At 42.2% G+C, this 25,996-nt stretch overlaps 1 protein-coding gene across 1 annotated transcript in view; it reads left to right on the plus strand.

The window, feature by feature from the left end:
- AMPH (amphiphysin) overlaps window positions 1–25,996 on the plus strand; it is a 251,669-nt gene that overhangs the window by 125,872 nt on the left and 99,801 nt on the right. Inside the window, exons 3-5 of the mRNA XM_047097205.1 lie at window positions 13,946–14,000; window positions 23,252–23,346; window positions 25,500–25,595. Coding sequence (XP_046953161.1) covers window positions 13,946–14,000; window positions 23,252–23,346; window positions 25,500–25,595 — 246 coding nt within the window. The remainder of the gene's footprint in view (window positions 1–13,945; window positions 14,001–23,251; window positions 23,347–25,499; window positions 25,596–25,996) is intronic.

A 25,996-nucleotide genomic window follows, 5' to 3' on the forward strand; every position in this document is an offset into this window, starting at 1 on the left:
CAAAGGGTTCTGAGGTGATATTCCTGTACTTCCAGCATGATGCATTTTGGTATCCTAGTTTCATCACTTAACATTAGCACCCAAGTTTACTCTCACTCCAGTTGGTATTCTTTGAAAAAGTGATTTCTGGGGCGCCTGGGTGGCGCAGTCGGTTAAGCGTCCGACTTCAGCCAGGTCACGATCTTGCGGTCCGTGAGTTCGAGCCCCGTGTCGGGCTCTGGGCTGATGGCTCGGAGCCTGGAGCCTGGAGCCTGTTTCCGATTCTGTGTCTCCCTCTCTCTGCCCCTCCCCCGTTCATGCTCTGTCTCTCTCTGTCCCAAAAATAAATAAACGTTGAAAAAAAAATTAAAAAAAAAAAAAGAAAAAGTGATTTCTATGCATTCCCACAATCCCATTGCCATCTCGACTCCCTGGACTCAGTGGGTGTCTACTGGCTGTGACCGCCAGGCTCTCATTCTGTAATGCAGCTTGCATTGTGTGCTAAATATTCATGAAGTGGCTATATGCTCAGCTGCAAGGCTCTTAGTTTAACTGATTTATATGTAGTACATCCACCGTGTGGCAAAAAGCAAGGGAATATAATCTGGCCACTAGTCCCCTAGTTAAGACTGTCAGCCTCCTGTATAATCTTGTTTTTATGGCAAAGATGTGTTTTGTGTGTATAGTCTTGATTTAGATTCCTTTTTTGGTAAGTATGACCCACTGTGATTGCCAATACAACCGACTTCTATGGGAGGGAACAGAGAATGGAAATCTGTAGGTGTCAAAAGAATATAGTGGCCCGTGCGCTTCAAATTCCCCTACATTTCTCTATATTGTCTCTATTTATTGCATTTTGGACACATCCATTAGGCCTCTTCTATTGTGCTCATTGGCTTCATAGGAGCAAAAGGAGTCTGCTTGCTTCCTGTGACTATTAAGGTGTTGCTGTCCTTAGTGCTAGAGGAGAGGAAGAAAACAAAAGCATTTCCTGGAAAACCTATCCATCTTTTATCCTCTTTACTCTTACTTGTTTTGTCACATCTGCAAGAATATCTCCTTAGTTATGGCGTATGTAAATAAAAAGGTCTAGTTGAAACCTAACCAAAATCTGACCCAAACTGCAGACATTCCAAGGATCACTATTTGTGCAGCTCCCTTTGGTGTCTGTTACCCATTTAAGAAATCACTTCTAGAGGAAGCTCTTTGTGTTATTACTTTGATCATTCCCTTCCGTCTATCCTGTGCTGTTACTTCTCTTTAATTGTGTTTTACTTGACTACATTAATTAACTGTGCCAGCTGGGGAGGGTTTCATACCCCATTCCTCAGCATCCAGTTAGAGACCAATTCTATATGTCTTCCGCTTCCCCTTGTGAAGTAAGCGTATTACCTAGTTTGGATGTTCTCGAAATGATCCCCAGATTGACTGTATTGTTGTGGTAATGGGAGGCAGAGAAGTAGAGATATCTCTCATCTGAGCCCGGGAAGACTGTCTGAAATGGCCTTGAAAATCTCCATAGACACGCTGCAATTGACTTTCAGGTTTGTGTCAGTATTATTGTTCCCATTGTCTCATCAGTCAGCCCGCACACCCCACATACACTGTGCGTAGGAGTTCCAATCTAAGTGATGGGTGCCTTAGAAGGAATGTCTGATGGTAACTGACAGAAACCTGGATCCAGACATATTTTTAAGTGTCTTTTTGGCCGTCTCATACGACAGCTGCATCAACACACTAACTGTCAATTACATTGTAGACACAGCGACGAACTGCAGTAGAGGTTCCCAAATAACCATCAAAATCACCTGGAGTCCTTGTCAAAATACTGATTCCCGGGCCCCACTCCAGACTTCTGAACCAGCTCGCACAGTTGACTTGTGTCTCTAAAGAGCCATCATATGGTAGTAACAAGTTGGATGCAAGCCTGAGATGATATCAATATAGTAAAGATAATGGTTTCCTTAATTGCACATCTATTTGAATATGTTCTTAACCTGGATCATTATAAGAATTTCCTAAGGAGCTTTAAGAATTGACAAATTTCCAAGCCCTGTCTGACTGGCTTAGGTAAAAGCAGTGATGAGGTATTTCTTATTATTAAGACTTTCCACAAATAGGCCTAGCCATTTATAAAGTGTTTTGTACAAACACTGTCTCACTTGATTCTCATAGCCTTCCACAATTACAATTCTGCTTTGTGTCTGAAAAAACTGAGCATATGTCACAAAAGCTTTCATTATGGGCATGAACTTGATCATTCTTTTGGCCACTGGTATTCATGCTATCTTGTTTCCTTACAGCAGTTTATCATATTGGCTTGGTATTTCTTAGATCCATTGTTCAGTGGCTCTTACATATCTGCAGAAATTATTCCCATGTACTTTAGGATCCTCTATTACTGACTGCAACATTTTTTAAATTTATTTTGAGAGAGAGCGAGTGAGTGGGGGAGGGGGATAGAGAGAGAATCCCAAGCAGGCTCCACACTAACAGTGCAGAGCCTGATCCAGTGCTCAATCCTATGACCCAAGAGATCATGACCTGAGCCAAAATCAAGAGTTAGACACTTAATCGACTGAATCACCCATCGCCCCTATTGCTGCAACATTTAAAGCTATTTAAAAAAATAGTCTTCCTGGAAAGCAAAACTGTGTACTTTAGACTGAGACATAAAAATAAAGGAAGCATTCTAAAATCCCAAGTAGCTTGTTTGGGGGAGGTTTTGTGTATTCCTCATGAAGATATTTCTTTATAATATAACATGTAGCAAACTTAGTTCAGTCAAGCACTTCTTAAACACCTATTCTTTGCATATTTTCTCATTTGGAAAATATTATGTAGAATGATAATCGTGGTATCCAACATTTACCGAATGCATCGTGTGTGCCTGGCCCTCTGCTGATACTTTCCATGGGCTGTCTCCCTCGGCCTTTGTGATAGCTCTAGGAAGTGAGTACTATTACCATCTTCATTTTACTGATGAGGAATCACAGGGTTGGAGAGGTTCAGTGGATGGCCCAAGGTTGCACAGTTAGAAGTTACAGAGCTCAGGTTTTAAAGCCAGGGGTTGTGGTGCCAGAACCCATCCGTGCTATATGAATCTCATGGAATGTACTCTGTGGAACCAAGAGCTTTGTAAAGAAACACATGAACAGTCGGTATTTTAATTTAAAGATTAGAACAGTACCATGGGAGCGCAGAAAATGGTCTTTAGTTAAATTATTCTCATTGATCAACAGTTGATTCTTCTTGGGACAGCCTCATTTATCCTCAGCTGTCATTTGTGTCTTTGTAGCCTGGAGACAAAGGGTGGTAGAGGGCAGGAGGCATGTGGGCTCTGGAGGCGTATTGTGGAGTTTAAACAACCCACAGGCTGTTTAAACTACCCAGGCTCCAATACTGGCTTGCTGTCTACCAGATGTATGACCTTTGGGCAGGTTTCTCAGACTCTATGCCTCAGTTTTCTCACTGGTAAAAATGTGCTGACTTCATGGAGTTAATTTGAGGATTATGAGGTGATAGAGCTGTGGCACTTAGGACAGTATCTGGAACAAAGGGACCAGTCAATAAGTGTTAGACCTTGTGGTCATATTGCTCTACTAAAGGCTTGCTTTGAGAATATTTATTATGGGCTTAATTGTGTATGTCTAAATTTATATATTGGAGTCCTAACCGCCAGCACACTTCAGAGTTGTGGCTGTATTTATAGATTAGGACATTTGAGAGGTCATTACTAGGATTAAGTGAAGTCATATGGGTGGGTCCCACTCCACTAGGATTGATGTCTTTATAAGGAGCAGGAGAGACACCAAGGATACATGCATACAAAAGCCACGTGAGGACACAGCGAGAAGGTAGCTGTCTGCAAGCCAAGGAGTGAGTCCTCAGGAGGAACCAAACCTGCCAACACCTTGGTCTTGGACTTTTAGCCACCAGAGCTGTGAAGAAATAAATTTCTGTTGTTTGTGGTATTTTGTTACGGTAGCTCTAACAAACTACTGTATCATAAATGGCAGTCTCAGGAATGTTCTGGATGTTATATTATGACTGGAGTAATGAATTCCAAGATACCTCCTTCCTTCTCATCAATACATCTCATTAATAACTTGACATAGCAGTTGTTTTTCTAAAACTTTTACATCCTTTCTACTGTGGACATGTTCATGGTCCCACAGAAGGGGACGCTGAACAATAAGCCACAGGACAAGAAGCCATGGTTGGGGTGGGAGTCCCATGGAGTTTCCCTTAATTTCTGGGTCGGTTTCCTCCCTACTATATTAAACACTATGCCCTCGGTATTAAGGTAAAGGTTGAAAAGGGGTTTATATAATACCTATGAAGCTCCTTATGCATCAAATACACACACACACACACACACACACACACACACACAGAAGAAATTGGAATGACTTTTCAGGGATCACAAACTCAATTGCCTAAAGGCAATAAAGTATACTGTCAAGTTGTATCCAGCACCCATGTGGTGACTTTAATAGTTCTAACTAGGCAATTCTATCCCCTTACACACACAAGCGGGCCAGCTTTCCAGAAGACCAGAATAGAGATCTGTATGAACTCAAGTTAGTTGGCTTAAGGAAGCTATGTGGAAAAAATGTATATGGAATTACTAGTAGCTAGCTTTCTAGTTTTGTTTTGTTAAAAGGTAAATAGTATATTAGATTTGGTTTTCCAATCATAATTACTTGGAGTTGCTGACAAGGATAGTTGGAAATTGGGCTAGGAATCTGGGATAAAATTGTGGAAACTGAGATGTTCTCTGATGTCTATCACCTGTCCATGCACCACCCCCTACCGTGATTAGCCCATGAATGTGATTTCAAAACCCACTTGGATTTCCTCTCTCTCATCTCTGTTGCATTAATATATGCCAAAAGAAATTTAAAAAATTTTTTTAAATGTTTATTTTTGACAGAAAGAGACAGAGCATGAGCGGGGGAGGGGCAGAGAGAGAGGGAGACACAGAATCCGAAGCAGGCTCCAGGCTCTGAGCTGTCATCACAGAGCCAAAAGCAGGGATCAAACCCACAAACCAAGAGGTCATGACCTGAGCTGAAGTCGGATGCTCAACTGACTGAGCCACCCAGGCGCCCCAAGAAAATTTTTTAATGGAAAAATTTTTCTTTGAGATCAGTGCTAGGTTTTTAATGATGGCTCCTGTTAACTACAAAGAGTTCAAAGCGTGGAAAAAAAATGTTAATATTAGAGACCCTGCTGCTTTTATACCTTTGAAAAACTATCATCTTCCAATTTAAGTGCATCTGAACTTGTAACAGAGAGAGAGCTCTGTTTCTTCACAGACTAATAGTACCTGTACTGTTCAATAGGCTAATGTTATCTTTGATCATAAGTAGATTCAGATTAGTCATCTGTTAATCAAGGTGCTGATTATGGCTCTATTAAACCTTATCTCTTTGATAAACTAATTTTCTTCTGAGCTTCGAAAATGGTAAGAAATCTTACTAACATGGCTTTCAAGATTGAGTTAACCTGTCTGAATTTTGAGAAATTGGACCAGTTTTAACTTTGTTATGTTACTTAGCCTTTTCAAGAGAAAAATGTCAGTAAAGGCCAAAAATCATAATGTAACTATGGGAACTTCTATATGCTCATGATCACAGATGAGATGATAGGACTTACCTTTGTGAAATCACAACTTTGTGACATTGTATCTCTTCAGATCCAACTTTTATATGCCAATACTGTTGGCTGTCAACTCACAGTTTCTGAGAGGCAAGTTAATGAAAATATTCCTGTAATGTGTGTGGCGTTTTCTTTTTTCCAGTCCATCTTTTTCTTTTTATAACAAAAGTTACCAATAAATGTAAATAAGTACTACATTTACCATATTTAAAGTTGGTTATTCATTTTTTTGAGAGGGATAGAGAGTGAGCAGGGGAGGGGCAGAGAGAGAGAGAGAGAGAGGAAGACAGAGAATCCCAAGCAGGCTCTACACTGTCAACACAGAGCCCTATGTGGGGCTCAAACTCACGAACTGTGAGATCGTGACCTGAGCTGAAACCAAGAGTCAGATGCTTAACTGACTGAGCCACTCAGGCACCTCTACATTTACCATATTTTAAAAAGTCAGTTCAAAAAGTCCTTGCTTATTTAATAGGTATTAAATACCTATTGATTAAGGTGGTTGGCTAGACATGCATAACCTTGCAAATAAAGCTCACTGGGTTTGATTTTGCAAGTACAGCCAGGGCTGTATGGTACACACCATTGCACAGAAGTGTCATGTACATGGCAGAATGTGGGCTTGCCCCTGAATTTTCAGTGATTGCTCCCCTGAGTTTAGTTCCTTAGAAATTATTAATTCATTCTATGCATTGTGCCTACAATTTAATCAAATTAATGCCTCAACTCTGGTTGAATAACATGGATGCCTGAAGTAACTGGGATAAAGGTGAGCTAACAAAATGGTACCTCTTTATGGATCCTGAAGTTCTAGGCATAAGTATTAACAAATATTAGTATATTTTTAATGCTTCAGAATTTAGTGCATCTAACAATAAACAGCCTAACTCATTAATCATCAAATAGCTAAATGCAGCCCTGCTTTTAAACCCAGTGCCTATGACAGGACTTTGAGACACTTCCATGGTTCAGAGTATGTGGTGGCTCTTCTTACCAGGAACTTGGCTCACCTTGAAGAAAACCTGTCTGTAATTCCTCTGTTCACTTACCAGAGTGCCATAGGAAACACTGATGCGGTAATGGTCCTTTGATTCTACAGAAGTTAAATCTTTGGAGTTTGAAGGGCTGTCCAAGGTGCTGAAGAGAGACACGAATGAGATCTATCCAGGAGCCCAGTATGTCTGGGAACCTGCCCCTCTCTCCTTGCCTACCCCAACTACCCCAAGACATATATACAAATAATTAAGGAATTGGTGCTACTAAGGACCAATCTGATGTCAAACAATTTGGAAACACATTTAATTAGGTATGGACTGTGATTTCTTTGTATTGAATAACATGGATGTCTGAAACCTTCCATGATGGTGTACCTGCAGTGTTCTTTCTCTATTTAATTAGATTTTATTAAATAATTCATTAAATAATTAAACTTCATTCTTGGTGGGGAGGTGGCTATCATGAGTAGTGCTTACAGGAGTAAGGGAAGAAAGCAACAGCCTCAAGATACTACTCAGCAAGGGAATAAAGAGATTTTTTGACTGGAAGCAGTAATTCTCAGACCTTTGTAAGGTTTTAAAACCTTTTACACTTTTTGCATGCCTGCTAAGTTTTGATTATCTCCATGATGAAACCCAAAATGACCCGGTCTTGTTTTCCAGGACAGCTTGGCAGAAGGGAACTATGGAGACTGCTTCCTTCTCCCTAGCTTTGCAAGAGTGTGACACCCAAGGGAGAGCGTGGGTAGGAGTAGCTTTAATGAGGAAGGAAAAGCAAGCCAATTCCCTTGGCTGTGTGGGAAGAAAGTGAGGCCTGGGCATTGTCTGGGCTGGAGAAACAGCAGCTGCTGACACTGATAAATGATCCAATTGAAAAAATAAATGAAGAACCTCTAACACCAGAGCTTTGTTATTATACCATATGCCTACAGGGTCCTTCGGTAGGTGTGAGTTCTTCTTAGATCTTGTCTAAAGAAGAGTATTAGTTGGCAGTCAGACAACTTAATTAGAATAGACTCACTTAGGGGCACCTGTGTGGCTCAGTCGGTTAAACGTCCAACTTCAGCTCAGGTCATGATCTCTTGGTTTGTGGGTTTGAGCCCTGCCTCTGGCTCTGTGCTGACAGCTCAGAGCCTGGAGCCTGCTTCAGATTCTGTGTCTCCCTCTGTCTCTGCCCCTTCCTCACTCACGCTCTGTCTCTTTCTCTCTCAAAAATAAAAATTAAAAAAAGAGAGTAGACTCACTTGGCCTCATGTTACCTTAAGACCTGAGGAAAATGTGACCCCAAGTTAGAATAATAGTTTGAGCTTACCTTATAGGGAACGACATAAAGAAATAGAAAGGAAAATGTACTCATGTAGTTGTAGGTTGTGGAATTTTGAATTTGTTTTCTGTGCAATACATAATTCAAGGCTGAATTACTGAAATGGTAATTTTCAGAGGAATATGGAACAAATTTCAGATGCAGTGAAATCTGAGCTTAGCTGTAAGAATTTATTTCTAATTTAAAACATCTTTGTGATTCACATAGGATAACGACATTAAGAAAGTTTTATTATGCAATAGGTTTTGTGCAGAAGAACTTCTCTGTGGCATATTATAGGTGAACAGTTTCTCTCCAGAGCCTTTTACTTTCTGATTCAGGCAGAATTTTAGATGAAATTCGATAGGGTTATTACCAAATGATTTATGAACCTTAATAATCATGGAGGAAAATTAAGAATTTTAATAATTGGCAAAGAAGAGTTATTTAAATAAGCCTTTCAGTTTATCTGCTTAAATTGAACTCATCTGTCTAAGCCATTAGTGTATAATTTGAACTTTCTGCCACTCTTAGATATCTAAAAAAAATTCTTCTGGGACTCTTATTTCATTTTTAAAAAAATGTTTATTGCTTCGGCTGGGTGAATGCAGTGTATGGAGTGAAGCCTGAATTCTTTCATTCTCTCGTTCTGAAAGAAGAGGAAATTGTGGGATTAACTTGATGTGCTTTGTTTCTTAAATATTTGGGAAAAGAACACCCTTCCCTGCTACTTTTTTTGCTATTTACAGATACCCTGCATGGCTGTATCGTCTCATAACCAGCAGTTACTGCGGCAGGCTTTGTATTACCTTCCGAGGGGAGAGCATCCTTCTGGGTAGAAATGAGCCCTGCCTTAGCTCAGTGCTTTGCACACTTGCAGGGAAGGACCCACGGAGCAGAGCTCTAAAGCGGACAGCTAAAAACAGGAGACGTCTTGGAGTTCTGTGTTTAGTCTCTGTAGTTTTTCATCGTACGTCATAACAGGTTGCTTAGTGATTACAAAAGAATGGTTTCTTCTCCATTTGCTCCCCTCCAACCTCAGTAAATTGATGTTCCAGAGATATATTTTAGGTTTATTTCACGGCTCTATGTGCCCTAGACAAACCACTAAGTACCCCCAAGGTGTACACTTACCATTTTGAAAAAGGGGGCCTTAGGGGATTCAGAGCCTCCTAATTGCACCTTTTAGGGCTGTAGGCTTTAGATTGATCTGGGTCTGGATCCATCCAGGTAAGTCACATGTATGGTTTTGGGTGTTCTCTCTAAATTATCTGCCCTCTATTAGGACGCATGATTCTGGGCCTCGCTGCTCTCTCACATCCACCTATCTATCACTTGACTAGCACTTGGGCTTCCATTTGCTAAGCCATCCACTTTGTCCTTAACCCTTCCAATTGGATTTACTTTCGGCAATGTTTGTGTAAATGCCTTTAGTGCTTTTCTGCTAACTCTGTTGGCTTTTTCTTTTTCTGTTAGATTTCAGCCTTCTCCATCTTTCAGCATTTCCACTATTGATGGTGAACCATTTTTCTCAGGCCATTTAGGGCAGGTGATGCTGTGCTCGTAGTACCTTGGTGGCTTCCAGCAACAGAGCTTTATTTCTCGCTCATGAAAATATGAGTGGCGGTCGTGCTTCAAGTTCTCTTCCCTCTATGATCCAGTCTGGAGAAGCAACACCTATCTGGAATGTTACAGGCCTCGGGGTAGAGGGGAAAGAAACGGTAGGACTGTGTGATGACTCTGACACCTGCTCAGAAGTAGGACGTGCCACTTGTGCTCCCATCGAATTGGCCATGTCCGGCAGTCAAGGCCAGTGTTGATGGGCTGGAAGTGTAATCTTCCCCCAAATCAGATCTGCTAAGGAGGTGTAAATTCGACAGTAATACAGTCTCCCACAGCCTTATCTTTTCAGCTTATATACTCAGAATCTGACACAGTGCTTGTCATATAATAGATATCAATGTGGGAAAGAACTACTTCTTTCTTCCCCAAATTCTTTTTGTGGTGGTGTTAGAGATGTTGGCCTATCTGCACCCGTTTCTTCCCTGGATCCCCTTCATCCTCTACCTTTATGCACGTGTTGACCATCAATATTTTCTTTTCTTTTTTTTTTTAATATATGAAATTTATTGTCAAATTGGTTTCCATACAACACCCAGTGCTCATCCCAAAAGGTGCCCTCCTCAATACCCATCACCCACCCTCCCCTCCCTCCCACCCCCCATCAACCCTCAGTTTGTTCTCAGTTTTTTTTTTTATTATTTATTTTTATTTTTTTTTTATTTTTATTTTTTAAATTTTTTTTTTCAACGTTTATTTATTTTTGGGACAGAGAGAGACAGAGCATGAACGGGGGAGGGGCAGAGAGAGAGGGAGACACAGAATGGGAAACAGGCTCCAGGCTCTGAGCCATCAGCCCAGAGCCCGACGCGGGGCTCGAACTCACGGACCGTGAGATCGTGACCTGGCTGAAGTCGGACGCTTAACCGACTGCGCCACCCAGGCGCCCCTGTTCTCAGTTTTTAAGAGTCTCTTATGCTTTGGCTCTCTCCCACTCTAACCTCTTTTTTTTTTTCCTTCCCCTCCTCCATGGGTTTCTGTTAAGTTTCTCAGGATCCACATAAGAGTGAAAACATATGGTATCTGTCTCTCTTTATGGCTTATTTCACTTAGCATCACACTCTCCAGTTCCATCCACGTTGCTACAAAGGGCCATATTTCATTCTTTCTCATTGCCACATAGTACTCCATTGTGTATATAAACCACAATTTCTTTATCCATTCATCAGTTGATGGACATTTCAGCTCTTTCCATAATTTGGCTATTGTTGAGAGTGCTGCTATAAACATTGGGGTACAGGGGCCCCTATGCATCAGTACTCCTGTATCCCTTGGGTAAATTCCTAGCAGTGCTATTGCTGGGTCATAGGGTAGGTCTATTTTTAATTTTCTGAGGAACCTCCACACTGCTTTCCAGAGTGGCTGCACCAATTTGCATTCCCACCAACAGTGCAAGAGGGTTCCCGTTTCTCCACATCCTCTCCAGCATCTATAGTCTCCTGATTTGTTCATTTTGGCCACTCTGACTGGCGTGAGGTGATATCTGAGTGTGATGTAAAAGGTCTGTATGCTGAAAACTATAGAAAGCTTATGAAGGTAATTGAAGACGATATAAAGAAATGGAAAGACATTCCCTGCTCATGGATTGGAAGAATAAATATTGTCAGAATGTCAATACTACCCAAAGCTATCTACACATTCAATGCAATCCCAATCAAAATTGCACCAGCATTCTTCTCGAAACTAGAACAAGCAATTCTGAAATTCACATGGAACCACAAAAGGCCCCGAATAGCCAAAGTAATTTTGAAGAAGAAGACCAAAGCAGGAGGCATCACAATCCCAGACTTTAGCCTCTACTACAAAGCTGTAATCATCAAGACAGCATGGTATTGGCACAAAAACAGACACATAGACCAATGGAATAGAATAGAAACCCCAGAACTAGACCCACAAACGTATGGCCAACTAATCTTTGACAAAGCAGGAAAGAACATCCAATGGAAAAAAGACAGTCTCTTTAACAAATGGTGCTGGGAGAACCGGACGGCAACATGCAGAAGGTTGAAACTAGACCACTTTCTCACACCGTTCACAAAAATAAACTCAAAATGGATAAAGGACCTGAATGTGAGACAGGAAACCATCAAAACCCTGAGGAGAAAGCAGGAAAAGACCTCTCTGACCTCAGCCATAGCAATCTCTTACTCGACACATCCCCAAAGGCAAGGGAATTAAAAGCAAAAATGAATTACTGGGACCTTATGAAGATAAAAAGCTTCTGCACAGCAAAGGAAACAACCAACAAAACTAAAAGGCAACCAACGGAATGGGAAAAGATATTTGCAAATGACATATCGGACAAAGGGCTAGTATCCAAAATCTATAAAGAGCTCACCAAACTCCACACCCAAAAAACAAATAACCCAGTGAAGAAATGGGCAGAAAACATGAATAGACACTTCTCTAAAGAAGACATCCGGATGGCCAACAGGCACATGAAAAGATGCTCAACGTCGCTCCTCATCAGGGAAATACAAATCAAGACCATCAATATTTTCTATTCATTCTCCTCACCCATTCCCCATAGTTTTCCACTCTAATCTTTGATGTTTTGGAAATCCAGAAAGGTGTTTTGTTTCGTTTTGATCTAGCTTATGGCAGTTTGCCTTCATAGGATGTTTCTGAATGGTTCAACAGGAGAAGGGAAACTTAAGAGTTTTCATTTTAAACCATATTGAGACACCATGCATACTATACCATATAGGAGAATGTTCTCATCCAGAAGCCCTTTTCAGATAGCCATAGTCTTAAACATTCCTTTCCACGGTTGCTTTGTATTAATTACTATCTATCTTTACATGTGATGGGCATTTTGTCTTTACTTTGTACTCCCAAATATTTTGAATGGTTACTGCAGAGCTAAATGTAACCTGCTTTGGAATGCAATTTTTATTTCAATACTTTGGTTCCTCCACTAGACTGCAATCATTGAAGGAAGTAGGGTTTTTTCCCTTTTTTACTTCCTCCCCTCCCCACATTTTTTTTTTTGCTATACACTAACCAACACATGCTTGCTGAATTGAATGTGGTTATGATAGTTGCTGTATTTTTAACTATCAAGTTAGACTAAACTATAGTTGCTGTTTTATTAATTATCAAGGTGGAGTCATTCTGTGTGCTAGCTCTCCACAAGTTTGTTAAGTGGTTGTGCGGCTAAAATGCACATTTTAAAAATATTTTCAGTTGCAGGGACCTAGTAGCTACCCTTTCTGAGCCCACTGGATTTAGTTGCTGCTGCCCGCGAGAGCAGCTGTTTGTCTGAGGACTTTCTCCTGTATCCCCCGCACAAGGAACAGCCCTCAACCAATGACTGACAGGAGTTGATGGCTGAATGTCCCATTTCCCTTGCTCCCCAGTTAGGATATCTAAAGGGTGTTTGATACTTTCTCCCAGAGCTCCCGGTGGCACTGAGGCTGGGCTGCCCACTGTGGCAACTGCTTGATCATGCATGCAAGGCTCTCCTCCTTCCTTGCCTCATTTCTCCAGTCCTTGCAGCGTAATCTTAGTCTCAGAGTTGCTAAGCCTTATCCAAACCAAAACAAAGATTTCTATGTCAAAATTTATTATTTCAGAGGTTCTCTATTTTAGTGATGTCCAATAATAATATAATGCAATCCACGTACATAATTTAAAATTTTCTAGTGGCCACATCTTAAAAGTGAAAAGAAATCATGAAATTAATTTTAATAGTACAGTTTATCGGGGCACCTGGTTGGCTCCATCGTTTGAACATCCAACTCTTGGTTTCAGCTCAGGACATGATCCTGGAGAAGTAGAACCGAGCCCTGTGTCGCTTATGATTCTCTCTCTCTCTCCCCTGCCCTTCTCCCCTGTTTATGCTCTCTCTCTCAAAACAAAAACAATAATGCAGTTTATTTAACTCAGTATATCCAAAATATTATGAGTTTAACATGTAATTGACATAAAACATATCAATTTGATTTTTTTGAAAGAAGTCTCTGAAATCTGGTATTTTACACTTTACGGTACATTTCTCTTTGGACCAGCCACGTTGCAAGTGGTCAGCCTCATGTGGCTAATAGCTACCATATTTAACAGTGGTGATCGGTCTCCTGTCGTATTCCATGCATCAAAATTTATGGACTTGCTAGTTCTTGAGTATATGGGAGGTCGTCTGGTGGGTATAGTTTCCATTCTCAGCAAAATGTCACTTGCCTTTTCCTTTACTTTTAAGCTGAATAAAATCTCTATAAATATCAACACTGACAGGCGCCTTCTTTAGTCTGTGTGTGTACATATTTATGCTCTTTCAAGAATGAGCCTCTGGTAATAATAAACTCTGGGACTTACTGCCTCTCGCATGTTTCCATGCAAAATATAGACAAGATGCTTAGCATCTCTGTGTTTGTGTGTTTTTCAGGCAGAGGGTACCAGGCTTCAGCGAGAACTCCGAGGATATTTAGCAGCTATCAAAGGTAAATGTGTGTGGGTTGTTTACTGCATGTCCCCAAGCCCAGATTGTTCATCACGAGTGGCAGGATTCAGCGTTAATTACAAAGCCAGTTGGCTTTCTGGCAAGATGGGTACTTGAGCACAGGTGTTCATTCCACCCACTCCCCAAATCCCATTGAAATGATAATCAGAATATACAAGAAAAAAAGATGTCTACTGTGATGCTGGAAAGGAGGAAAAAGTGCCTCCCACACCAGAGACTTCTAGGAAGCGTCGAGAGATCGAGTGAGCTTGAGACCTTGTTTAAGAAAAGCTGCAGCTGGTTTACAATTCAAGGGAGAGCATGTCCCAAGAGGAGCACACTCACAGACTCACACCCAAGGCCTCCAGCTGGAAGGGGCAAGGAGTCGTGGCAGAGGCAGATGGAGGGCTATCAGAAATCAAGGCCCTGGACCACCTGTGACTTGTGGGGACCTTCTGCACTTGCAGCCCTGTCACTGTGCAGAGACAGAGAGGCCGTGACATTGGTTTCTGGCCTCAGCCATGCAAGGCAAAAGAATGAGGTGGGTGGGGCGAGAAGAGGGCGGCAGGGAGGTATGCTCTGTCCCTGCCTGCTCTTCGTTGCCCAGCTGCCTGCACTGAGTCGGGTCAGGTGTACCTGTGGATGTGATGGCTCACAGGGCAGACTTCGAGAGTAGTAGGGGAGAATGGATATCTGCCAGGGGTCTTGGATAAACTTGCCAAACTCTCAGAAGAAAGTAAGATTCTCAGCCTCGCACTCTAGTCTGTCCTTCTCACTTACAGATCTAGTAAAGAGTTAAATATGTATGCAAGGAGATGTTCTAAAGGACTGGAATAAAATACCATGGACTTAATAGCCCCTGGTCTTGGGTGACAAGGTCTTTACAAAGGGTAACCCAAAAGAGGTAACCATAAGATTGAGAGATTTGACCTCAAGAATATGTCAGACTTCCATACATACTTAAATAATTATTTCGACAACATATTTAGTGAAAGTGAACCAAGATATTAAGAGCTCAGGAGGTAAACTAAATGAATATCAGTTGATTAAAAGAAAAAAAAATAGGTAGAACATATGAAGAGAAAATTAGCCAGAGAGGAACTGGTCGGTGGGTAGTAAGTATGAAAAATGCTTATCCTCATAGATGGATAATCAAAGAATATTTAAATGATATCAGAAGGAAGATGCGGCCATTTTCCCTCCACATGTTCAAAGACATTGAAATAAAAAAAGAGACCATGATACATAGCATCGGAAAAGCTGTGGGGAGCAGACCCCTCTTGTACGCTGCTGATAGGACAGCTTTCCTGGGAGGGCAGTTTGGCAAAAGCCTCTACGTGTGTCTTTTGGGGAAGGGGGTGTGTGTACCTTTTGACATAGTGGTTCCAGTTGCAAGGATTTATTCTAACAGTTTCATTGTGGACGTGTGAAATTGATTATAAAGATAGCGGTAGGGGCGCCTGGGTGGCGCAGTCGGTTAAGCGTCGGACTTCAACCAGGTCACGATCTCGCGGTCCGTGAGTTTGAGCCCCGCGTCGGGCTCTGGGCTGATGGCTCAGAGCCTGGAGCCTGTTTCCGATTCTGTGTCTCCCTCTCTCTCTGCCCCTCCCCCGTTCATGCTCTGTCTCTCTCTGTCCCAAAAATAAATAAATGTTAAAAAAAAAAATTAAAAAAAAAAAAAAGATAGCGGTAAATGAAATGATGATATTAACAATCTTAATTAAAAATTAGTCATAATAATAAATTAGTGAAACTGATTTTTTTGTAAAGTTTATGTACTTATTTGGAGAGAGAGAATGGGGGAGGGACAGAGAGAGACGGAAAGAGAGAATCCCAAGCAGGCTCTGTGCTGTTAGCGAAGCAGGATGGGTACTCGCTGTATCACAACCTGAGCCAAACAGATCAGGAGTTGGACACTTAACCGGCTGAGCCACCCAGGCACCCCATGAAGTTGATTTTTAAAACTAAAATGTATTTAAGCTTTTATAGGGTGGGCATATAATTTTAATTCTCATGATAGCACTGAGGCGGGTACTTGTATTGCCTTTGGGTTACAGGTAAGAAAAGGGAGGAACAGAGAGGTTAAATAGCTTGTCCAAGGTCATGAACTAGTAACCAACAGGGCCAAGATACATTCTCTGGTCCACATGTCTCCTAAAGCATTGCTTTTTTTTTTTTAATTGAAGTATAATTAACATACAGTGTTATATTAGTTCTAGGTGTACAATATAGTGATTCAACAATTCTGTATATTTCTCAATTTTCATCATGATAAATGTACTCTATTTTTTTAATGTTTATTTTTGAGAGAGAGAGAGACAGAGTGTGAGTAAGGGAGGGGCAGAAAGAGGAGAGACAGAATCTGAACAGGCTCTGGACTCTGTGCTGACAGCTCAGAGCCCGACGCAGGGCTCGAACTCATGGACCGCAAGGTCATGACCTGAGCCGAATTCGAACGCCTAATGACTGAGCCACCCAGGTGCCCCACGATAAGTGTACTCTCAATCCCCTTCACCTATTTCCCCCATCCTCCCATCCACCTCCCCTCTGGCAACCACCAGTTTGTTCTCTATAGTTAAGAGTCTGTTTTTTGGTCTCTTTTTTTTCTTTTGTTTGTTCATTTGGTTTCTTCAGTTCCACATATAAGTGAAATCATATGGTATTTGGCTTTCTCTCACTGTCTTATTTCACTTAATACCCTCTAGGTACATCCATGTTGTAGCCTTGCTTTTTTTTACCCACTGTCTTATCCAGGCTCTGGGCTATATGACTGTTAGTAGGGCATTGGTTTCACAAATTAGAGTTCATCTTTCCAGTGGGATAATGGTAACTTACTATACTGTTACTATGGAATGAGCACTTCCGCGTTCCAGGCTGTGTGCTAAGCATGGGCATGTTACCTCTTTGTAACCAGCCGACACAGCTATATGATAAATGATAGCCTTGGCTTACATTTTTAAAGTAAGGCTCCGAGAACTTTCACAGATCCATAGAGCTCATAGTTAACTGTTCAAAAAAAATTAACCCTAGGTATTTATAACAATTTGATCAGAAACTAGAAGGCACTCTAGGTATTTCTTTTACTGTTGGACACAAGCTGTCATAGATTATTTCAAGCACAGGATTTTCTTTATGTTGGATGATTTTTTTTTTTCATGTGGATAAATGTGTTAAATGAATGAGTGAATTCAGTCTCCTTCCCAAATTCTATATATTTTGGTCAGTTTTGCTTCCCGAATAGGAAGATCACTGCTTTAAGCATTTAAGACGCGAAGAATTCTTTTCCTTAACGTGATCTAGGAGACTCCACTGAGTGGAGAGTCAGCTCCAGAGAGACGTTGGTGCAGCATCAAAGCACCCTTTCAGTGTTGCAGACTGTGTCCTGCTTCCACTTCTGATGGTTGCATCCCCATATGGAGGAGAGAGGACCTTACAGCAGCTTTTCCCCAGCACATTTTGTTAACAAATGATACTCCGTAAAAGAGACCTATGTTTACATTACTTTGGTCAAGGCTGGTTGGAATGAATTTTCAAACAGGCTATTACAGAGTGTATTACTACAGGGCCCTTAATATGTTCATATTATCTCCAGAAGGTCTGTGGGGTGAGCAGCATTTTACCAGGTATTCGGCTGTAGAATGTTTTTCTCAAAGTCTTAGAATTAATGTTCCTTGGAGCACATTTTGGGGTTTGGGAACACACAGAAAGACAAGGGGTAGGCATCAAATGGGTCATAATTTGGGTTTTCAAGGGGCTTTCATGGCCAATTCTCCTGGCTTTCACAAAAAAGAACACCGGTGGGGCGCCTGGGTGGCGCAGTCGGTTAAGCGTCCGACTTCAGCCAGGTCACGATCTCACGGTCTGTGAGTTCGAGCCCCGCGTCAGGCTCTGGGCTGATGGCTCGGAGCCTGGAGCCTGTTTCCCATTCTGTGTCTCCCTCTCTCTCTGCCCCTCCCCCGTTCATGCTCTGTCTCTGTCTGTCCCAAAAATAAATAAAAAACGTTGAAAAAAAAATTAAAAAAAAAAAAAAAAAAAGAACACCGGCTAACTAATTGTACTGTAATGCAAGCAGCATTACCGAGAAGGGAGATCTGGCCCTGGGGAGTGATGGCCCCTGCGTCTGGTCTCAGGGACATTGGTGGGAACATCACCAGGTTCTCAGCTGCCTTGGGTTCCTTGTCCATAAGGTGCTCCAGTTTCTCTCAGAAACCCTCCACATCTCTCCCACGAGGACTCTGGGAAATTGGGTTACTCTTCATTTTATCACTGATCTTTGGGTGCCATTCTTCTCTGTAGGTTGGTACTATTTTTGCTGGTGTTTGGGTTTGCAAAGTAAATCTGGTGTTCTTGTTCATTTTAGCCGCGCACATCACATTGAGCCCTGTTTATGGACTCAATGCTGTTCTAGGAGTGGAGATGCAGAGATGACAAGACATAGTACCTATTTTCATGGAGCTGGCAGCAGAGACGGGAAGAAAGTTAAATAAACAAAAGGGCCAAATGTGCATAGTAATACATACTTTAACAGAAGCACATGCATCACAACAGGACAGACTCCTACCTGAGGGACAGGAGACCAGGTCAAGAACGTAGACGTAAATGGACCCAGGAAGGGAGTATAAGTAGTCATCCAGTGATAAGATATACTGGAGACTAAGGTTGATGTTGGAAGGACTTCCAGGTAGAAGAAACATGTACAGAGGCCAGGGAGGCAGAAAGAAGCATGGGCTCTTTAGGGAACAAATGGATCATTGAGGGGTAAGCAAGAATCTGAGAGGGATGAGACGTGGAAAGGTAGGCAGTTGTTCGTAGAGACAAGTGATTATGCATCATATTATATTGGGGTTTTATTCTCTCCGCAGGGAAGAGAGTCATTACATTATTGTAGACAAGAGAATGAATCATGTGATCAGAATAGCATTTTAGAAAAATAGTTATTGTGGTTTTGTGGGATTCAAGCTCGAGGGGATAAAGCTGCAAGGAGACTTCTTAGAAGTCTAGTCTGATATTTAATAATGGTGATGATGATGATAGCTAACATTTATTGAGCATTTCTGTGCTAGGCACTGAGGTAAGTTTTTACTAAGCCTCATTTCATAGAATTTTTACTGTGGCTTATGGCATGTATTTAAAAATAACGTACACTTTGGAAAACTGAGGTCTAGGATGGTTAGGCAATTTGCCTGAGATCACACAGAGCACGTGTGTTGGAACCAAGATTTTAACAAAGGCTGATTGATTGTGAATAATGGTTTTAATTATCATGCCATAATGCCTTCAAAAATATTTTTCAGAAAGATGGCTGACGTTTGAATGTTCTCTTTGGCTAAGTACTTTGCTCAGCTGTTCCCATGGATTCTTTCATCTGCACCAGATGATCAATGATGGGTGCCCAGTCCAGTCTAGGGCAGTGAGAGGGGGCATGGAAGCAAAGGGCTTCATTTGAGAATCAGGCCGAATTGATGTGCCTTGGTGATGCACTCACTCCGGGAGGATGAATCTGGGATGACTCCCAGTTTTGTAACTGGGACCATGGGGTGACATCCACGAGGACTGGGAAAAGGAGTAGGAACAGGTTTTGACAGGAAGTTCAGAGTTGGTTTTGGGCATGTGAAGCGTGAAGTATCAGCACATCCAGGAGGAGATGTCCAGTAGGGATTTGGAATTGGGAGTCACCGCTCTGTGGGTGGCAGTGGAGGCCAGACGCAGGGGTGATGAACACACCAGATCTTCCTCTAAATGGAGCATGGCCCAGCTGGTGTCATCAATATTTTTAGTTGTACGTGGCTTATCATGTGTAAGCATGACCCAGTGGTAGAGTTGACTGTCCTTGAGCTGTCTCACAATCTGCCTTCCCCCTTCCATCCCCGACTCCTGCTCCTATATTTGCACTCCTTCTTAAGTCTCTGGAAGAAAGGCTTCCTCTCCTGTTTTCCTCAGAGCCAACTGCTGACTTCCTAAACAGCTCCCTTCTAAATAATAGGCCAAACTGCCAGATACAATATTTTAGATACTCCTGTGATGGTTTATAGCTGCTGCTGGTTATTGTCATAATGTAGTTTAACTGATGGTATTTTTAACTAGAACATACACCCTCAGGCTGTACAAGGAGGACTCTTGTAGCAGTGTAATCTCTGCATCCAATCTTAGAGGGTGAAAATAGATGCTCACAAATTTGGTGGCAAAGGGAAAGAGAGAGGATGTTGCAGTAAATGCCTTGGAGAAAGTCCAAAATTTTAAAGCGAGGGAAGTGGTTCCTACCCAATAGTAGAATAATAATTCTGTGTATGATATTGGGTGCCCATCTTGCACTTTTGGAGATCACTAATATTTTAAGAAAATACTGGATATAGATATTATTAAATGCCAGAGGTAGCATTTAGCATCTACTTTGCTTTGATGTCGCCAAGCTACTTTGAAGGGGACTTGGGTTTTAGCTTTTTAATTTTTCTCTTATGCTCTGTCAGCAGAGTAGGTTCTAAATCCCTAAAATCTCTGCCATAAGAATGGCATTCCTTATGTATCCATCCAAGTATTTCCCATGGAGTGTTTTAGAAACAATTTGTATGTCAAAATGGATTCTTTCCAAATTCTCCATCACTACTTATCCATACAGCAATTAGCAGTTATTTTTGGCTGCTGGGAGACATATTTACTGCAACATTGTGCTTTTAGCCTCAATGAGGAAGGTCTTATATAATTTTATTTTAAGCTTACATTCACAGTTTTATTTTTCACCACGAAGGTTATTTGACCTGCAACCCCATCATTTCTTTTTCTTCCCCTTGAAACTTTGAGACCCTATCTACACAGCTGTTTATAATTTCCATCAGACCTAAGACAAAGATTTAAGAGAAAACTTCAGAGAAGGCTTTGGCATCTGAATTATAGAATGGTATCAACTAGTCACTAATTTTTGAGGGGTACACTTAAAAAAATTTTTTTTACATTTATTCACCTTTGAGAGACAGGGAGAGAGTGCAAGCGGGGAAGGGGCAGAGAGAGAGGGAGACACAGAATCCAAAGCAGGCTCTAAGCTCTGAGCTGTCAGCACAGAGCCCGGCACAGGGATCAAACCCACGAACCGTGAGATCATGACCTGAACCGAAGTCAGACGCTTAACCCAACTGAGCCACCCAGGCGCCCCGAGGGGTTCATTTCTTAGTAGAGGCTTGCTTTTACTTGGGGAGGGGCGAATGTGGACGCTGGAGATACTGTCACTCGTCAGCAGCGGCCACATGAATAAGAAGGAACATTCTCCGTGGCTTGCACTCGGAGTGTGCTAGAGGACACGTGCAGGTGTTTGCATTATTTTTTGGCTGTCTCTCCACCTACATAACTTCATGGTGTCACCTCTGGGGTTTCATCTTTTGGTCGCCAAGTTGTTTCAGCTGGTGTAGGCTGTACGGTGTGTTGTAAAGGGCATCCTTTAGTGTGCTCGGTGACGTACCTTGTGGAGACAGGGTTGTAGGCTTTCATACTTCATGTTGCCCTGAAACCTTCAAACTTGTCACTGGCAAAGACCAAATCTGTTACCTGCAGCTTATATGGGGAAGGCGGGTAGGGGGTGGTTCTATAACCTAGAGAGAAAACATACTGTGAAATACCATGTTGACTTTTGCACATACTCTTCAAGGATACACTTCTGTCACTTCGGACATCTTTTATTTTGTCCTTTTCTCATGGTTCAACCCAGAATCGGCTCCCTTAAATCCAACAAGCATGTAGTTGAGTCTAGATTGTTGCAGCTTTCAGTCTCATAGAAAACTTTCCATCATGGAGTCATTGGCATTAAGTTTATGGGATGCTTTTCATTTTTTTTTATAAAAATTTTTTAATGTTTATTTATTTTGGGGAGAGAGAGAGAGAGAGACAGAGCACAAGTGGGGGAGGAGCAGAGGGAGAGGGAGGCACAGAATTAGAAGCAGGCTCCAGGATCCAAGCTGTCAGCACAGAGCCCAATGCAGGGCTCGAACTCACGAACTGCAAGATCATGACCTGAGCCGAAGTCGGAGGCTTAACTGACTAAGCCACCTAGGCACCCCAAGGGATGCTTTTCATTTCTAATGATTGCACTCTGACTTTCCTCTTTTCTCCTCTTAGCCAGCTCTTTTTCATATCCCCTAGTGACAAAGGCCAAGACGCCAGCCAGGACAGGTCTCAGCTTCCAGCTGGTAGGGAGGGCTTGTTGCCACAGGGGACACCTACAGTCAATGAACGCACTTTGGACTGTTCTGGGCCCTGTGCTGTCTCTACACAGTCCACACTGTGCCCTCCCTGTTTGGAAGGAGGAGCAGATCGGAGAATGGAACAGACTTGGTGATACTTTATATCTTCCCTATTATTTAACAGCCATATTTATGCAACACACCAAAGCCATGTCTAATGAACATTGTGACCCGTAGACTTAAGAACTCCAAGCTTTCTGAGCGTTCTGGTTTAAAACTGTATATGTTGCTTCTAGTAACATTAGAAAAACTTTTCTTTTTTTCTTTTGAAAATGTTTAGGCCACTTCAACCACTTTCAGCTGGGAGGCCCTAGAATCCTGTTAATTTTGCTTCAACCTGCTTCTATAGATGGTCTTTATTTCTTATATTTAAAGCCATTTAGGATTAATTTTAATTTTGGAACTCTGTAGTTTTATGGGCCAGTATTCTGGGTGTCCTGTGTATCTATGGTTCCGTGCCACTGCATAAGTGACCGCACACGTGATAGAACACGTTACTCTTGTTGTTTTCAGAATAGGACACCTTGTTGATTTTTTTCAAGGCTCTGTATCAGTCATTACCATGTAAATAATGAGAAACGCACAATGTAATCGGGTAAGTAGGAGACCCTCCCGGGAAGTTGTGAATACAGTCGAAAGTAACAGTCATGCCTTCACAGTTTTTCCTTAAAAGATCAGTGGGTAGTCAAGGTATTCTTCTCTTAGAAAAGTAGGGGAGGGGTACCGGGGTGGCCCAGTTGGTTGAGCATCCGACTCTTGCTTTTGGCTCAGGTCATGATCTCAGGGTTCGTGGGATCGAGCCCCACGTCAGATTGTCTGCTGACGGCACAGATCCTGCTTGGGATTCTCTCTCTCTCTCTCTCTCTCTCTCTCTCTCTCTCTCTCTCCCCCTCTCTCTCCCCTGCTCTTCCTCTCTCTCTTTCTCTCAAGATAAATAAATATTAAAAAAATAAAAGTAGGGGAAAGAGGAATAGGCACCTCACCAATTTATATCCAACAAGAGTTGTTTTCTCTCCAACACCAGCCATGCAAGAAGCCTCCATGAAGCTCACCGAGTCGCTGCACGAAGTCTATGAGCCTGATTGGTATGGGCGGGAAGATGTGAAGATGGTGGGCGAGGTAAGAGCCAGGATCATGCACCACAGGAGGCCTGGGGGGTCTCTGCCAGGCTGCCGCCAAGTCCCACTCACTTACTCTATCCCTTGACCCCCGTCTTACCACTTCACAGCCTTAATCGTGAAGGGAGGGGGAGTGCCATGTAGCCAGAAGACGCTGTATAGTTCTGGCATCAAGAGCATGCCAAATACACAGTGATTAGTGAACTGGTATAAACCAAAATAAGAATAGTGTTTTTCTGTCTACACATCTTAGCTCATTGCAGCAGAACTGGCTCATGGCGTGACTCTCTGTACTGACTTCACCCCTGCAACCTTGCTTTTCCCATCCCTTCTGGAAAACAGGGTCAGGAGGTGCAAAAAGCATCTATTTCACTTAAATGCCCCTGGTCCACTCTCTGGTCTGCAGATCCAAAGGACCGATGCGGACAGCCTGTTAATAGCAATGTAACTTCCAGAAGCCTTTGTCCCTAGACATGTCTGAACACCCGAAATCCAATTTCTAACCGAGTGCCATCTGGCTGGCGGGAAGTGATAAAGTGGGTATTTTCTGCTTTGGGGAAGGAGAATGGGGTGGAGACCAAGAATGATCTGTATGATAGTTGATGCGTTCTTTAATCTTCTCAGGCGTTAGCTTCCTCATCTGTGAAGTGAGACTAAGAATCATACCCACAAATAACACGTTTAAAGTCTGCGTGTTCGTGTCATCGACATGATGCTCGATACACGTGATTCTTACTGGTAATAGCAAGCCACCTGTCGGGAGTTCTCTCGTGTCCAAGTTCTTTGTTAAAGAACAGTGTTTGTCATACCCACCTCACGTGAGCTCATTGATGAACATTCAGGCACAGAAGGGATCCTTGTAAGGGATCCTTCCTAAGGGATGCGGCCACCCAGCTCAAGAGGTCTGACATGTGATGTGCTGTCTACGCAGCCTTTGGAAAGATGAGTTAACAGTGCAGCCCCAGGCCGCTCCGTGAAAATTCTGACATCCCCACACTGATTTCCATAATCTTGTTAAGACTGAGATAGAAGCAGAGCTTTAATTAGGAGGAAAGTTCTTATTGGCCCTGTTACTTCTTTAGAAAACTTTCAGAAAATGAATCTGGCAGAACCAGCCTCCACACACCCTCTCCAAAGAATTATTAAGTAATTCCTTCTTCTCACATTTTTTGAATATAAAGACGCTGTTTCAACATCTTGTTGTTAAATGCTTCACTCGTATGACCAATTTCTGATGAATGGTGTATAATTCAAAATTCATCATGAAAGGAAGACTTCTTAAGGGAATAATAGAAACGTGCGTTAATAGCTTTTCAGAGCATCGCGTTTCGTTCTATGCATGGCAGATCCCACTGTTGACATTTGTTCCGTAAGGAAATGCTGGAATTCCACCTTGGTCCTCGTAGGTCCTGCCAAGACTTTTGGAACCTTTAGTTGCAGATCCAAATACGGCCTCTTCTGATGGTGAAGGAGCTCAACGCTATGTGTTCAGGGCATCTGTTCGCCTCAGAAGATGAGCCTCTTCATGCAGAGGATTTAAATTCTTTTTTCCATTTGCGTGAAATTTGTGGATGGGGATCTGTAATAATTAGGGTGAGTATTGAAGTGTGAAAAAGAAACAAAAGCAAATAAGCCCCCAAAGTAGCTTTCAAAAGATAGAATGTTATCTCTCTCCCCTAAAGGGCTTTGTAGGTGAGCAGCCCAGGTATGGGGACAACAGGGGCCCATCGTTGCCTTCCTCACTGCTCCCTCCAGGTTCGGTATGATTCTCTGAGCACTGGCCATCAGCTCTCACTTCTGCATCCCAGTTGGCAGAAGGAGGAAGCGTGGAAGATAAGCCTCCTTTTAGGGACACTTCCTAAAAGTTCACCCAATTGGCCAGACCTTAGTCCCGTGGGCTGTACTTAGCTGTGCCGCAGGCTGGCAAATGTAGTCTGTATCCTCGGTACCCTATATTGTAAACTGGAACTGGTAGTCAAGTTGCCTTGAAATTGTATTGTATTATTAAATAATCCACCTTTTCTTCTGGCCTCTACTATCCAGGGGAGTCCTATTTATCTAATTTTGTCATTTTTGATTTTTTCAGAAGTTTGGTGAAAAGGATCCAATTAAAATCATTCAGCAGTAATCTCTTTTTTCTCTTTTTTCTTTCAGAAATGTGATGTCCTGTGGGAAGACTTCCATCAGAAACTAGTGGATGGGTCCTTGCTGACACTGGATACCTATCTGGGCCAATTTCCTGACATAAAGGTATTTTACTTTGTGTCTATAATGGGAGGAATTGAATGGTTCCATGGACTAATTGAAACACAGGCAAGAGAGGGGCGCCTCTGTGGCTCAGTCAGCTGAGCGTCTGACTTTGGCTCAGGTCATGATCTCATGGTTCATGAGTTCGAGCCCTACGTGGAGCTTTGTGCTGACAGCTCAGAGCCTGGAGCTTGCTTTGAATTCTGTGTCTCCCTCTTTCTCTCTGCTCCACCCCCACTTGTGCACTCTTTCTCTCTCTCTTTCTCTCTCTCTCTCAAAAATAAATAAACATTAAAAAAATAAAATAAAATAAAAAAAAGAAACACAGGTAAGGGATAAGTGGAGTTCAGAGTCCTCAAGCTGACATCAAAGACGGTAACTTTTCATTCATTTAAGCATGGACG

The sequence above is a fragment of the Lynx rufus genome, unplaced genomic scaffold, assembly GCF_022079265.1.
Source record: "Lynx rufus isolate CCGP_SWC_20201006 ecotype Redwood Valley unplaced genomic scaffold, mLynRuf1.p SCAF_4, whole genome shotgun sequence".
NCBI classification, from domain to species: domain Eukaryota; kingdom Metazoa; phylum Chordata; class Mammalia; order Carnivora; family Felidae; genus Lynx; species Lynx rufus.